Source organism: Columba livia, chromosome 5, assembly GCF_036013475.1.
Source record: "Columba livia isolate bColLiv1 breed racing homer chromosome 5, bColLiv1.pat.W.v2, whole genome shotgun sequence".
NCBI classification, from domain to species: Eukaryota; Metazoa; Chordata; class Aves; order Columbiformes; family Columbidae; genus Columba; species Columba livia.
Genome location: NC_088606.1, coordinates 12,406,311 through 12,421,338, shown reverse-complemented (window position 1 = coordinate 12,421,338; position 15,028 = coordinate 12,406,311). Strand labels below are relative to the sequence as shown.

General features: G+C 41.1%; 2 protein-coding genes across 15 annotated transcripts in view; one reads left to right on the top strand and one right to left on the bottom strand.

Annotated features, from left to right (window-relative positions):
* Nucleotides 1-4,351, bottom strand: part of LOC110361284 (basic salivary proline-rich protein 2-like) — an 83,743-nt gene extending 79,392 nt beyond the window's left edge. For 7 of the 12 annotated variants that reach the window (XR_010472757.1, XR_010472758.1, XM_065063469.1 and 4 more), the window contains exons 1-2: nt 3,800-4,351; nt 298-417 (exon numbers count right to left, since the gene is read on the bottom strand). The gene's annotated coding sequence lies outside the window, so the exon portion shown is untranslated. The remainder of the gene's footprint in view (nt 1-297; nt 418-3,799) is intronic. The other 5 variants (XM_065063470.1, XM_065063477.1, XM_065063472.1 and 2 more) reach the window with 1 other exon arrangement.
* Nucleotides 4,352-4,464: 113 nt separating this feature from the next.
* The window catches only part of PPP2R5C (protein phosphatase 2 regulatory subunit B'gamma), an 84,857-nt gene continuing 74,293 nt past the window's right edge, over nt 4,465-15,028 (top strand). Inside the window, exons 1-2 of one of the 3 annotated variants that reach the window (XR_010472756.1) lie at nt 4,465-4,617; nt 6,248-6,313. Coding sequence is in view for 1 of the 3 variants with exons in the window: in XM_065063464.1 (XP_064919536.1) it covers nt 4,591-4,617; nt 6,248-6,313 (93 nt within the window). In the remaining 2 variants the exon portion in view is untranslated. Of the gene's footprint in view, nt 4,618-4,829; nt 4,932-6,247; nt 6,314-15,028 lie in introns of those variants that run through there. The other 2 variants (XM_065063464.1, XM_065063465.1) reach the window with 2 other exon arrangements.

Below are 15,028 nucleotides of genomic sequence, written 5' to 3'. Positions count from 1 at the left end.
AGGAGGCAGCTAAGCAGCACACAGCCACTCACTCACACAACCCCAGTGGGATGGGACAAGGTAAAAGTGTGAAATTTCATAGATTGAGGCAAAGACAGTTTAATAAAAATAATACTTAAAAAAAAAAAAAAAGAGAGAGAGAAAAATAAAAACAAGTGATGCAAAAAAACCCCAAACAACTGCTCACCACCAGCCAAACAATGCCCATCCAGTCCTCAAGCAGTAGCAGCCCCAGCCAACCTCCTCACCCCTCCATCCAGTTTTATTGCTGAGCACGTCACAGGGGCTAGAACAGACCTTTAGTCAGCTGGTGTCAGCTGTTCCAGCTGTGTCCCCTCCCAACTTCTTGTGCATCCTCAGCCCACTCACTAGTGGGGTGGTGTGAGCAGCAGAAGAGGCCCTGAGGTTATGTGAGCACTGCTCAGCAAAAATGAAAACATCCTTGTATTATTAACACTGTTTTCATCACAAATCCAAAACATAGCTAGCTTCATACAAGTTACTATGAAGAAATGTAACTCTATCCCAGCCAAAACCAGTACTATCCCTCAGTATGATTCTATGTGAGGTCTCCATGCTCATTATTTTTTTTCCTGTTCATTTTAAAATTAAATTGGCCCAAACAGAAATATAGAATCAATGTGCTAATGAACACAGACAACGGCTACTGAAAACATCTAATACCATGCCAGTAACCAGCCATACATGACAACATTTCCAACAGGTCCAGGAGTCCCCTTTAAGCTCTGGCCTGGGCACCCAAATTATTTTGTAACTTTTACAACACAGCAGATCATGACAGCAGGGCATCCAACACTCATGGATGTTAAAAGAATTGAAGAGAATTAAAGCCTTAGAATTTAGATTGAGAACAGCACAAGAATTATCTAAAGTAAACCAGGGTAGGCAGAATAAATCCATGCTAGTGGAGAAGGTTTCTGAAAGATATTTAAGCTTTTTTTGTGAAGTTGAATATAGTGGCTTTGCATCTTTTGATGCTAGGTTGCACAGAAGTAGTCTATTGCAGGTGTTGATGAAGTAGTTTATTCCCTCAGTTAGTTCCTTCAGACATAACCTGGCAGTTTCACTACTCCTGACAGGAAAGTTACCTTAACTAGTAGTATGGCCCGCGCAAGCATGGAAAAAATGTTTTGATTTCAACCCATCTATTTTAGCCTCTTTACTGCCAGTGGTGCCTCAGTTTTCAATTCTCTCTTTATGTTTGACACAGAGTGCCAGAAAACAGAAGAGATCCGTTTCAGTCAATAAAGAAGTGTTTTGAGAAACAGCCTGCCAATGTTTGACAATCCTGTATAATGATGACAGTTCACTGGCTTCTCAAACCTTGTCCACAAGTGCAGTTGCATAGTTTCAGTTGAGCTAAATGAACAGTTTGCTGGCAAAAGGTCTCATTGTCTCCTGCCTTCCCTGCTCAGGCAGTTTTCTGCCATTTTAGCAAGTTGAACTGGCATGTCACCCAATTAAACTAGAGAAAGTGCACGGACAGCAGTAAAATCACACAACTGGGGATAGAAGATGTTATGCCTATCCCAGTGACAGTGATCTGTTCAATAAACTCAAGCTAGAGCATGACTGAACAACTGCTGTTGAAAAAAAAAACCAAACAAACAAACCAAAAATATCCAATACAGTTGGAAAGGACTGTGTAAATATTTTCCTTTCATTGGTACACTGGACACTTGGACCAGTTCCAGGCTATTATTAAATATTATCCAGGTGTTTTACACAAGACTTCAAGCTACTTGCTGATTTAACTTTTGCCAGTTTAGACAATTAAATCAATACAGTAAAAAATGTAAATTGCTAGCTATGCTACATGCATTCACTTTTGCTATTTTAATTACAGAGATAGCCTAATCAGTCTGAATCTGGTCTGGTTTTTGAAAACATCTAGTTTGCATGAAACATGTTCAGAAGTTAATGCAAATATTAATATAGTCATATTCATACTCATATTACATCACCTTATTTACATAGTTAATAATACTCTGTGGCAGAATAATTAGGCTCACAGTGACGTAACACTGTAGTAAAAATAAGATTTCATCTTAGAACCACATGAAAATGTAACTCTTATTCTCATATTTTATGAAGACACTGGAGCATACAGATGGAACTATTTTTCGCATAAACCACCTCCACCCACTGCTTATTTCATATAATACAGCAGGCCTTGAAAAACACAATTGCTTTCTGTTACTGGTGAAAGAGACTCTTTCCCCTGCAAGTGCAGTGAGGGGGAGTCAAGTTTTCACAAGAGTTTCTACATCTGTGGTCACAAAGAAAACCTCCTAAATGTTAACTGAGTCAGTGCCATCTTTTGAACCTGTGTTAGTCTGATGTACTGATTCAAGATTTCCCAACTAACAGCAAAATAAAGACAGACAATTTTCACTGCTGCTATTCAGATGTACTTGGGTAACAATGATACTGACAGTCTTTCCATTATCTGGAAAAACTGTGAGAACCAGCAAGCACAAAGGAGGCCAAGAGCCAATGAGAAACTCATTAAGCTGCTTAAACCGATCTAAATCTAGGTTGTTGAGGTCACATCCCGCCCCCGCCACATATTTCCACCCCCTTCCTTTGGCCAGTGCTGGCGTTTACAGAAGCAGGTGGTCGTGTGCCAGTTCAGGGCAACAAAACCCCAAACAACACATCACTTAGTGGCGAGAGTTTTCAATCTGGTCAATTCCATGAACTGTTTTAAGGAGCTGCACAGTACCAGCATCAGTGCAGAGGAGGGAGGGAGGAACACAACATTTGGAAATTAAGAGTAGTTTAAGCTTTTATGAAACTGAAACCTAACGAAGAACTGGAAGCTCTTGAGTTTACTCTCAGCTATACAAACAGTTTCATGCACTGATCAAACTCCAAACTACAGATGAGGTAGATTTCTTTCCCTTACTGTCTCTTTGTACATGCAAAACATATGTCTTTCTGTTGGTCAGAAGTCTCATTTATTAGTAGTAACTTATTCATTGCTGGCTTTTAACAGAAGCAAAATAGTGATAGCTGCACCTCATTTCTAAATCCTCAAACCAGAGAAGATTAGGTAAAGGATAACAGGCAGACATAATTTGTTTTCTAGCTTTTAAGAAGCAGGAAAGGAAGGAGACCGAAGCAAGAGGAAGCAGCTCTCTATGGTCAGTAGACTTCTTTGCAGTGCCCGGAAAAGAAAGTTTGTTTGTTCTTTCACCACAGCAAAAGCCAAGTGTTTAAATATAATAGATGCAAGCTGATGTTAGATATCATCACGTCAGACACAAGCGGTTATTAGAAATTCCAGTTCCTGAAAACGAGAACGCAGCTGCTTGCTAATGCTGGCTTTGATACTCACAGGTTGCACAAGGAAGATCAATTTCATTTTTATGCTATTTACTAGGGTGTAATATTTCTATCCTTTTGTAGCATAGCACAACTAAAATTTAATACGCATGTCCAACAAAAAGTTTAAGTGCTTTATGTCTTTATATTGAGTACTAATATTCTCTGTGCTTTTTCCTAAACTAACAGTGATTTGGGGCTTAATCTGGCCATGTGATAAACACAGTTTGTAAATTTTCCAGATGAAGTATACTCAACTTTCTTCTTTTTACTAGGAAAATTTTTCTGATTTTTGCATTCTGGCTTTGAGAGATTAGAGTGATTTATTTGAAAAAAAAGTACCTCTGGCACAGGTGCACATCACAAAAACACATCAGCACCTGGGCTTTTAAAAACAAACAAGGGATAAAGACACTATTATGAAATCACATTGCAACTATTTAAAGCTCACCTTTTTCTTATCCATACACTGCAAGCATATATTGAAGTCCTCAAAGCGATGATGACCACACTGGATTTCTATGAGAGGGCCAGCATGCTTCAGATCTGCCCTATAGCGTTTGTTTGGTTAGTTGTTTTTCTTTCTTAAGCATTTGCCGCTCTCCAGTGAGAGGCTCCCGGACCTTTCAGGGCGGCCTCACCTTTCCCTGCGCACACCGGGTGCGGGGCAGCCACCCAGCCGCTCCCCTCAGGCCGGCAACGGAGCCCATCCCCTCACTCAAAAGCGGGCTCCGGTGGGCGGCTGGGGAGAAGGAGGGGGGGCGGAACCAAGGACCGCTCACCTCCCACGAGGCGCCACTGCCTGAGGGAAGCCCCAGGCACTGAGGACACCTCTATCCCCGTCTCAGAGAGGCGCAGGGATTAGGGCGCGGGGGCGGAACAGCTCAGCCTGCGGGGCCCGCCCCAGGGCGTGGCTGGAACCCCGGGACCCGCCCCTCAGCCCGGGCAGCGCCGGAACAGCCCCAGGCGCTGCGCGGCCGCCGCTCGGGAGCCTGACAGGAGGGGCGGGAAGGCGCCGCCAGCCCCGCCTGCGAGGTGACGTACTGGGAGCCGCGGCTCATGTGACGCGGGCAGCCAATGGGGAGGCAGCGGCCCGCTCGCGGCGGGTGGAGGAGGAAGGGGGCGGGGGGAGAGCCGAGGCCGCTGCCGCGGAGGACGGGGGAGCGGCGGCGCGGGGCGGGCGCAGCGCGGAGCGGGGCCGCTGGGGGTTGCGCCTCGCCGGCCGCGGCGCGTGGAGCGGCCATGCCGAATAAAAACAAGAAGGAGAAGGTGAGTCGGTGGGGTCGTGGGAGGGTGGTCGGGCCCCGCGGGGAGGCTATGGGGCGCAGGCCCCGCGGGGAGGAGGAGCCGGGGCAGAGCGTGGCGGGGTGCGGGGGGGCGGCAGCGGCGAGCGGAGCCCGGCGCCGAGGCGGGAGGCAGGGAGAGCCGGGTGAGGGGCGGCTCCCTGCCTTCCCCTGGGAGCCGGGGACTGGGGAGGGGGCAGCCCCCGGTGGGGCCTAGTCCGGGGGGTGCCGTGACGGCTGGAGGGGCGCGTTCCGGTGTCGTCTCGGAGGGCCACGGGGGTCTGGCCCGCCGGAGCCGGGGTGAGGAGCCCGCGGCGGGCGGGTGCGGGGTTGGGGGCAGCCGGAGAGAGGGAGCCGGTGGAGGGAGGCTGTGGTTTGGCGTGCGGGGGAGTGCGGGCGGGAGGGGATGGGGAACGTGTCCTCAGCCGTGCCTGGCGGAGGGTGAGCGCGGAGCAGGGGGGGGTCTTTTACTTAGGGGCCGGCCCGGGTGGTTTGGGCTGGGGGGGGCGAAAAGGGTGATTTTCACCGAGGGGGTTTGTCTGCACAGCTGCTTGCCCGGTCCTCGTCCCGGGAAGTTTCGCTGTTGGGTGGCCCTGGCTGCAGTTGAAGTTGCGCTTAGTGGGATCACCATAATCACTCAAGGAGCACTAATTGCTACTTGAAGTCTTTTCACCTCCTTTCCCTGACAATGGGAGAGGATTTGGTTTTGGCACCGCTTTGCATCAGTTTCCCTCGGTGCTCCCAGGAGTGATTTGTCTGGCAGCCGCGAAAGGAGCTTCCACAAGGAATGTTTAGAGAAAACTTCTAAATCCCACAAAAAGTTAACTGGATTGCGCTTTATTTTATGTGGTAGGCAGTTAGCCATATGAGTGGAAGTCAGAAACTGAAGTATACAGCCTGCCTCATCCAGCTGCTATCGCTCTAGACCTTTTCTGTTTGGTTGACTTCTGCTTGTCTTTTAGTTTTTCAACATCCTTGTAAAATTAGATGTAGGGAGTTGTGGTTTGTGGGCGTTTGTTTAACTTTTTCCCCAATACCTTTGCTGGCTTTCATATTAAAAAACGTTCAAACTTTACTTTTCTGAAAATAACAAATCTCAAAAATATGCTATGGGTGAAGGATACAAGTTCAATACAATGCTGGGAGGGAAAAATATGTGTGGTGGGCCTACTAGTATTAGACTTTCTAGCCTCTAAAACAGACAAAACACTTAAGTGTAAAATGTGTACTGCACTGGTGCTGGTTTCAAAGCTATGCTAAATATAGAGATTCCTGATGCTAAAAGCCAAAGACAGCAAGGGTAAGTTCTTAGACAGGGTTCAAATCACTTTCATTCTTTGTCCCTGCATGCTTACCTGTATGAAAGCTTATCTTTATATACTTATGGGTGAGTTTTGAGGCATAAGTGAAACTCCAGAGCATTTCCGCAGAGGAAAAATGTTTAAAGCAGATTCATAGAGACTGATAGTTCAGTATTAACATCTTACAATAAAACAGTATCATTTTTGCCCCATTAGTTTTAATATTCTTATTGAGTGCCTAAAAAAATAAAATTTCTTGACTTGAAAATATATCTAGATCTTTTCAACTAAGACTGCAAACTCTTTCTTTCTAAGGAACCTGCAAAATCAGCCAAGAGTGGAAAAAGTGGCAAAGACGGACAAGATAACCAAGAACATGAGGTAAACGTTACTAAAATATGTAGTCTTTTTTTTTTTTTTTTTTCAGGCAAATTTGTCATGACTCTTGAAGAGTATTTTAAGTTTTTCTAGATTGTTATAATTTTGACATGACAGGTGGCTGTGAGGAACATGATTGTGGAACTGTTGCCCTGGTATTTGACAAAAAATGTTTTTAAGATTTAAAATGCTCTTGAGGAAGTTAATTTTATTTAGAGTAAATAAATGCCTTCTTGCTACAGTCTTAAATATTTATCTCTTTTTCTTTCTGGTTTTGAGATGTACATCTATCTTATTTTCTAGTCTTATTGCAAGGTTTTGGGCTTGTCTTCTCGTTGATGATTAGTTTTTATCGTTCTCTGTAATTCCCAGAGCTATCCTCTCTCAAGCTGTCGATGTTGGCATGTCAGTTAAGTGTCAGTAGCCTGTTGTACTGTCAGGAGACCTCGGGCTTAATCAAAGGCTGCCAGTTGTTTTGTTGTGTGATTTCTTTTTATAGGTATACAACAGAGTGTTCCATTTCTGACTGATTATTCTGTTGTTGATGCTGATTTCCATCCCACCCTCCCCCTTCTGCATTGCTCTGTTTTGCTTAGCAGTAAGGTGCAGTGACTTGTAAGAGGTCAGTTAAATCACTGTTCACTCGCTTTCCCACATTAGTCCAGAAACTTGGAATTAATAGATTTGCTTCATTTGGAAATCCACTGTTGAGGTGGATTCTGAAGTTTCCTTTAAAATACCAGTCTGAATGTAAAATGCTACACTGAAAAGCTTGTTTTTAAGCTTGTGAACTATGTACCTGGGGATAGAAGATGTTATGCCTATCCCAGATATGTACCTTGATACCGAAAGATAATGTTTTAGAACAAAATACTGATTGGGCTTTACCATTTTTCCGTCCCTGAAATGACTGTTGGGACTAGGTGGGTGGGTATATTTAGTGTACTCTTTCTGATGCACTTCAATGAGGCCTTGTTTGTTGTGCAGAAAGATGCATACTACTGTCGTAAATTAATAAGATGTTAAGACTTGCAGACTGAAGTATTTTGATAAATTCAAATAAAAGTGATTGAGTTTTGGTGGCGGGAACCTAGCTACTAGGAGAGATCTTAGCTACTAGGAAAGCTCTTAGAATGAAATAAGAAACATATCAGTGTAGATGTTGTAATGGTGTAAATAGATGTACTTTATTGTGATACGTTCTGTCTTTCCAGGATATTGCTGTGACTTTAAAAAGAGTATTACTTCTTGGCTGTAATTTTAGTTCCTGTGCAATTGTAAGGCTCATCATTATCAGCATTTTGGCTGTACATTTATTGACTGCTTATTTTCTCCTGAATAACAAACTGCTGAGACTAGAATTGATTTTCTTATTCATTCTTCATACTTCAGGATAGAGTATAAATTAATTAGTGGAGAACTTTAAATGTTAACTGAAAATGTATGTACTATTTTCTTTTTAATTTCTTTCTGTGTTTGTAGATCTAGCTTTTTTTAACTTAAAATATAAGAGATAAATTCTCCATAGGAGACTCTGTCATAGTGTTCACGCATTTTTGTTTTTCTGTTGTTCTCACAGTTTGCAATGAAAAGTACAGTTTACTTATCTATGATACTTAATCCTATGTGAGTAGGGGCAGAATGGTAAAGGGATTGGGAATATGACTGACACATGATAGGATTGCCATTCCCAGTGGGCATTATTTAGTCTCCATACATTCTTGTGCACCTCAGTGCTTGACTCATTAACTTAATTAATAGAATAATTGCATGCAAATAGTAATGAAGAGTTTCCATTCTAATGTGATTGGCTGTAATCATGATGTGTGTTAGCTGGTGTTTATATGAGCAGAAAGGAGGCTATCTGTTAACATAGTGAAGATTAGTAAATATAAAATATTCTGGAACACACTGTTAATACAATTTTAAAGTTTGTTTTTCTCTTTAAAGAAGGTGGTTGTCAAGTTCCTTGTATGTGTGTTTTAACATGGCTTTTAATAAATCTTCTAGGCTATGAGTAGATTTTGAAATATGCTGGTTAATTTCATTGTTTTTTTCTCAAAATGCATTTAGTGCATATGCATTCAATGCAAATGACAGATTGTAAAGACTAGGAACTGTCTGCTGTTCAAAGAACAGGGACAACACAAGCAGCAGCATCCCACAAATATTTTATTTATAGACACTTTTATAGCACTTAACGGAATTCATGATGCCTTGGACTTGTATAGATAAAAAGTACAACAGATCTTAATATTTACAAAAATATTACAAAACGCTAAAGTGTTTTTCCTGTCTTGCAGTCAGGGAAATGAGATTTCAGTTGAGAGAAAGTGTACAGCAGGTTTGAAAAGGGATGGAAGTGATTCCTGGTATGCATGGTCAGGATGCCCATGCTAAAAGGGGATGGAAGTAACTTAACCTGATGCTTGTCTCAGTTTAAATTTTCAGCCCTAGGCCCTAAGCATGTACCTTTTACTGAAGTACTAAGCAGTAGCTGCAGCACACAGGTGACCCACTGAAGTCCTCTTCATTTAAATCTCAAAGAACCCCATTGTAGTTGTTTGAAAGCAAGGTCCATCTCCCCTGTTTTCCTGTCTCCAGCATTCCCACCAAGCACATGTTTAGGGGAAAGAATACAAGATGATGATTCTTGTGTTGTATTACCTGTGCCTCGGTTACTTGTTGTGTTACCAAAAGAGCCATGCTGTGTAGGGAGAGAGGTCCATGCAGCTTCATACTTTCTGTGTGGTCAGTAGCTGATACTCAATAAGAGAGATTCAGAAGCAGAGTAGGTGTATGGTCTTTCATCCTGGTATGTTTTTCTTTAAGCCAGTGTATGCCTTAGAATGTTGCTTAGCTGAGGTGTTATGTTTTGGGTTTTTTTCATATTATTCATGATTTGAGTTTTTATATTGGCATCTGTAGATTATTTTTTTTTCCCCAAGTCCTGCTCAATCTCCCCTATCTGGGAGGACTTCTGTTACTTCTATTGTCCTTCTCTGTTTCTCTGTTTCTCCTCTGTGTTCTACTCTCCTTTTTGTGGGGAAAGTTCTGGGAATGTACAGTATGTTGTTCTGTACCCTAACGCAATTATTCCAGTTTCCAGTTGCACATGTTGTTCACTTTTTGAACACATAAGAAAAGAGCTAATATGATTAAGCTCCCATCTAGCTTTAGTTTGTATCCTGCTAGTAAGCATTAGTGAATTAGACTAAATAGTTGCCAGAACAATTGAATCTAGTCCTTTAAGTATAACCCCTTACTTCAGTAATTAGTACAGGATATTGGTGTCTTCAGTTTGCGAACAAAGCCTTAATCTGTTGTGCGCTGTTTTTCTTCTGTGCCGGAGTAGTGTCTCTGCTCTGGTAAAATACTTGGGGGGGTTGTTTGCCCAAGACCTATACTGGGAACACAAGCAAATAACAAACAAACAAAAAACCCAACAACAAAACAACGACAACAAAAGCCTGGGTGTGGGGCTTGGCTATGCCAACACTTTTGGCCATATTCTCTGTGAATGTGGTCTTTGCAAAAGTTACTTGTCTCATGGATAAGCTTTGTAGCGGTTGTGTTTTGTCACAGGGGTGTGGAGCTCTCCTTTTGAGTTTAGGCAGTACTAATGGTCAGTCTAATTCCTTTAGAAAGAGGTGGCTTGGTAATAGTTAATGATTGTTGAGAAAGATTACCTTTTTCTGTCTCTAGCAAAAACCTAACACTTCTAAAAAGGCAAGTGTTTCTCACAGTACTTTAAAAGTAGTTTTCAAATGCAACTGCGGGGAAGGAAGCTAAAATTTTAACCTTATAGACTTTTATTTCTGTCTGTTTTGCCTGTGGGAATGTATGTGCTAAAACTCGCACTTTTCACCAGTCACTGCGATGGTCCAGGAGGACTTGGGCAATTCACTGTTGTGGTTCACCTGGGGGATGGAAGGGCCAGAAGCATCTGGTAACCTTTCATCTAAGGCAGTAGTAGGTGACTGGGAGCAATAGCAGCTTCTAGGTCTAGTTGGACTGATTTAAGAAGGCATGAAAATTCTAAATTTAAAATAGTATTTATTTTGAATCTAGGTGCTCTGTAGTCTGAAGAAGGGAAAGACGACTTTTGTTTAAGAAAGTATTGGCTTGGTAACTTTCAACAAACAAGATCACAAATCATACTATTTTCTTCAAGTTCTCTGCTGTGCAGACAGAAGAGCAAACGGAAGAGTAATGTGGTTTGAGGAGTGTGTTTCTATGCATTATCTCATTGTTTCCATGTGCTGCCCTGGTTGGTTCTTTCTACTTTAAAGGTGTTTTATTGAATACAGGCAAATCAAAATGTAATAAAATACAAACTGCAAGTTTTCTTGCCATGCAAGAAATTGCATGATTTATTGACATTGTATGTCGCTATAATCAACTATAATCACCATTGAAACCAATTTTTAAAATTTAAAAGCCTTGTTAAAATACTGGTCCATGCTTCTGCCCTGCCATTTTCTCTCCACCATCACTTTTGAGTAGGTTTATTAAACACTGGTAATAGCTTCCAGTGCAGCAGTTTTGTCAGGCCTTGTTTCAGGGGCTTTTCTTCCCTGTTTGTGAAGCCTTTTTTATTTGAGAGTTGTTTTCTTAAACTATTCAACGTTGTGGTAATATTTTTCATGAATGGTAATGAAATTACAGCAATCTCTCTTTAATGGGCTGTTTTTAAAATATTTCAGTAAAAATAAGGATTTTCAGCTCTCTGAAAGAACTGTGAGAGGTGACTATCCACTTTCTGTCATCGCTTTTCCTATACTAGCTGGCAAACAGTGGGGAAAGACTATTGGTATTCTTATTGCTTTTACTGATTCCCGATTACATGTCCGCATATAATTGCCACTGTCCTTAAAAATAATAAATTGAAAAAGGGATGGGGAGTAGGAGTGGTGATGGTTGTGTGTGCATTTCTTAGAAGAGATCATATGTAGAAGTATACTAATGTTAGGAGGAAAATGAGGAATAGGCAAAAGCATTTTTTGTGTTAACAGGTTCCTGTTATCAGTAGCAACAAGTTAATTGGCAAGCTGACTCCATGTTTTCTATATATGATTATTTTTCTCATGTTTCCTGTTTGTGATTTTTCATTGCAATGTTACATAAGGTGCTGTACCAGTAATTAGTAACCCTAAGAAACAAGCATACCTGATCCAGCCTTGGAGATGGCATATGGGGACTGCTAGACAGTGTCTAGCTTCTTTTGACTAGATGTTTCTACTTCAGTTTTGAAAGTTATGCTAGAAAGTCTTAGCATGCTTAAGTACCTTTTAGGCAAATCATCACAGACTACAGCAGAGGAGGTTTGTGGGGAGGGGAGAATGCCTTTCCAAAAGCTCTGGGGTTGTTCTTCCCACCTTGTTTACATGTGCTAAGACTAGGACTGCTAAATAAGCTCTGGAGCAAGAAGATACTTCCAGGAATTATTTTCAGTCAGATGAGATTATCCTGTTTTAATTGTATAGTATACTAATTTCTACTTGTGTGTGATTCAGTGTGTGTATATAGATATATACACACACATATTATATTGTCACTTGTAAAAAGCAGCTGTCACTTAAACTCTTTTCCATTATTGTTAGATGGACAGTCTCTGTCACTCAGTGGCAGGGCATTTTTGGATGCACTGAGTTCAGCATCTTTGAGGTACAAGATTCTTCTGTATTTGTTGTTCTTCATGGAAGCAGATGTCTTTTAGAAAGTATTTATTTATAACATAAAATAATGTTTTAAGGGTTTGGGTAGTACTCCTTACTATACTGTGAGTTTGATGCCTGTTTATGCAACTGTCTGGACTAGGAATGGCTGATAGCCTATGATAGAGCATCTCTAAGCCCCCAGGTTTTCCGTGGGCCAAATCAATAAGCGATGCTTGTCTGGTGTATGCAGTGCATAACAAACCTAGCTGTACTGTAGCTGTTCCTTCAGTAGCGTGTCCCAGCTAGACTGATAGGCAGAGTAGCCAGTGTTGTCATGAGTTGGTCCCATGCAGTAGGTAAAATTTGTTTGAAAATTGGTCATCTTTCATTTGAGACAAGAGCGATGCTAATATTATGAATCTTAAATTTTGAACTAGTCTTCTCAGGTTTAAATCACAGAATGGATATAAATGGACTGTGCTACACCTTCTGTTTTCTGAAGCTTTCCAGGGCTGTTGGTTTGGGATTTTCTACACACTAGCAAACCGGGACTTTAAACTGAAATTGCATATAGAATCAGGGTGGATTTTTCTCTCCATGTAAAGGAAGTCTGTGGGCTTTGGGCTTGTTTGCTTGTCTTCAAAATGCTGTGCCAACTTATTAAAAAAAAAAAAAATAAATTGAAAACTCATTTTTGTTCATGGCTTGCACTTCTGATTTCTTTCCTAGAGAGAATTTTTTCAATGGGTTGATATAACCATTGAAAAATAATTAAGTGTAGAAAGGGAATATGCCCTTAGGTACTAAATGAGGTGCTATTTACTGACTAGAAGGTTGCACTGTGTGTTGCTCTTAAAGCAGCTATGCAATTTTTTCGTTATTTTTAACTTCTGTAATTTCCTATTTCCAGTGGGAACTGGAATATCCTCTGCATCCAAAGTAAATATACCTTAATATCAGTTGGTGAAAAAGACTACCTTAACAGTGCTTGTTATGTAATTTTTAAGTTACATTTTTAAAACTAATTGGCTTGATTAAAGAAATGTATCAATCACTGCTGTACACAAGGAGGTGCTTTTGAAAACAGGCTCCTGTGACCTTCTCGTTCTTACACAAGGGTGACAGCTACTTGTGTAACATATAATGCATGAGGTCTTTGGTCTGCAGTTTTAGTAGTTACTGTCCTCTGCTTCCTAATCATGCTTCTAAACTCTCTGAATCTTTCCTGGGTGGAAACACAGCAATGAAGGCAGAGGCTGTTCTACTCAAAGGAGCAAAGTGGTCTTCAAAACTGGCTATCAGCTGTTTGTATGCTGGAAGCATTGTTTTCACCCTTTGTTTCAATTAGTTTCTCTTAAGTTTTTTTTCGGAAGAATTAAGGCCTGCTGCTTTGTAAACTGAGAGTAATTGGGTGTTCACTAATACATATGTGTAATGCAAAATTATTAATATAGTTATCCCATAGAGAATACAAACAGTGAGAAAAACAGTTAGCCCTTGAATCCACACATGTGTTCACAGACTTTACAAACGTTGTTAGTTTGGGGTTTTGTTGTTGTTTGGGTTTTTGTGTGTGTGTGTGTGGTTTTGTTGTGGTGGGGTTTTTTGTTTTGTTTCCTCAGTTTCATTTGAAGCCAGAAGGAACTTGTAATTTTAGAAGTGGGATGGTAGGTTTTGGTTTTTTGGTTGTTTTCCCCCCACGCTGCCCCTCAACAGGCTGAGGGGGGTGCAATTAAAAAAAAAAAAAAAATAGGAAAAAAAATCCTGCCCCATTCCTGAATATAATTCTTAAAAGACAACTGCCAAATATTAGCATTTGCTACACCTTTATAGTGACTATGATTTAATACGCTTCCTCATCACTACTCAGTTCAGCAGCCTGAGGTACTGAAAAGTAAACTTTTCTAGTGACAGGTACAATAAAAACATTGTGAGAGCCAAAGATGAAATGATTTGGTGTAAACTTCTTAATAAGAAGTAAAGGTTATTATTATACTATTAAAATGCACAGGAACCTCATCATGGACTGTAACTCTCTTATGTAGCATCTCCCACAAATAACCAAACTGAGGGGCAGGGGGCAAAGCGAAAAATATTTTGATCAGAGTATGTGAAGTGAGAAACCGTTACGAATGGATCAGGGAGCACAAGAGTACAGACATCATTGGTAAAGCCACATATACAGTAGCTCAGAAGTAGCTTTATATAATTAAAATTTCCAGCTAAGTGTAGGAGTTGGGACTTAAAGCAAATGAGATGAATTTGTTTTACTTCAAGTTTGGGAACCTTATGTATGTATACCATATATATGTATATGTGTGTATGTATATATATAAGAAGCACAAAGATAGCTTTTGTTGTGTGTGTTTTTTTTAAGTAAAGGGGTGGTTCAGGCTGATCAGAGAGAAATTACAAATTAAAACCAAGAACTGAAGTAATTTAAGCCAGGCTATAATTTACTGAGATTCTTCATCTCTGTATTTATATAAATATTTTGGAGTAATACTTAGGATATTATCTGTTTTTAATCATATTTAATTAGTTAACTAATAGTTGCAGGTAACAAATTCTACTGTTCTGGGGTCATTTGTTTCTTTGAAGTTTCATTATAGAAGATGCATTAAGAAACAAATGCTGCTTTGCTGCCCATGTTTGTGAAGTGCCAAGTGCTCACTGATGGTGCTTCAGCAAAAGCAAACCAGCATGAATCCCCTCACAGCCTGAGGCCAGGCACCCTGTCACCTTTGCCAGCACCCTGCAACCTCAGGCTGCAGGTCTCATCTTTGACTGAAAGGAATCAAATCGCAGAATGGTTGGGGTTGGAAGGGACCTCTGGAGATCATGTTGTCCAACCCAACCTGCTTTAGCAGGTTCACCAGAGCAGGTTGCACAGGAATGTGTCCAGGTGGGGTTGAATGTCTCCAGAGAAGGAGACTCCACAACCTCTCTGGGCAGCCTGTTCCAGTGCTCTGGCACCCTCAAAGTAAAGAAGTTTCTCCTCATATTCAGATGGAACCTCCTGTGCTTCAGTCTGTGCTCATTGCCCCTTATTTTATCG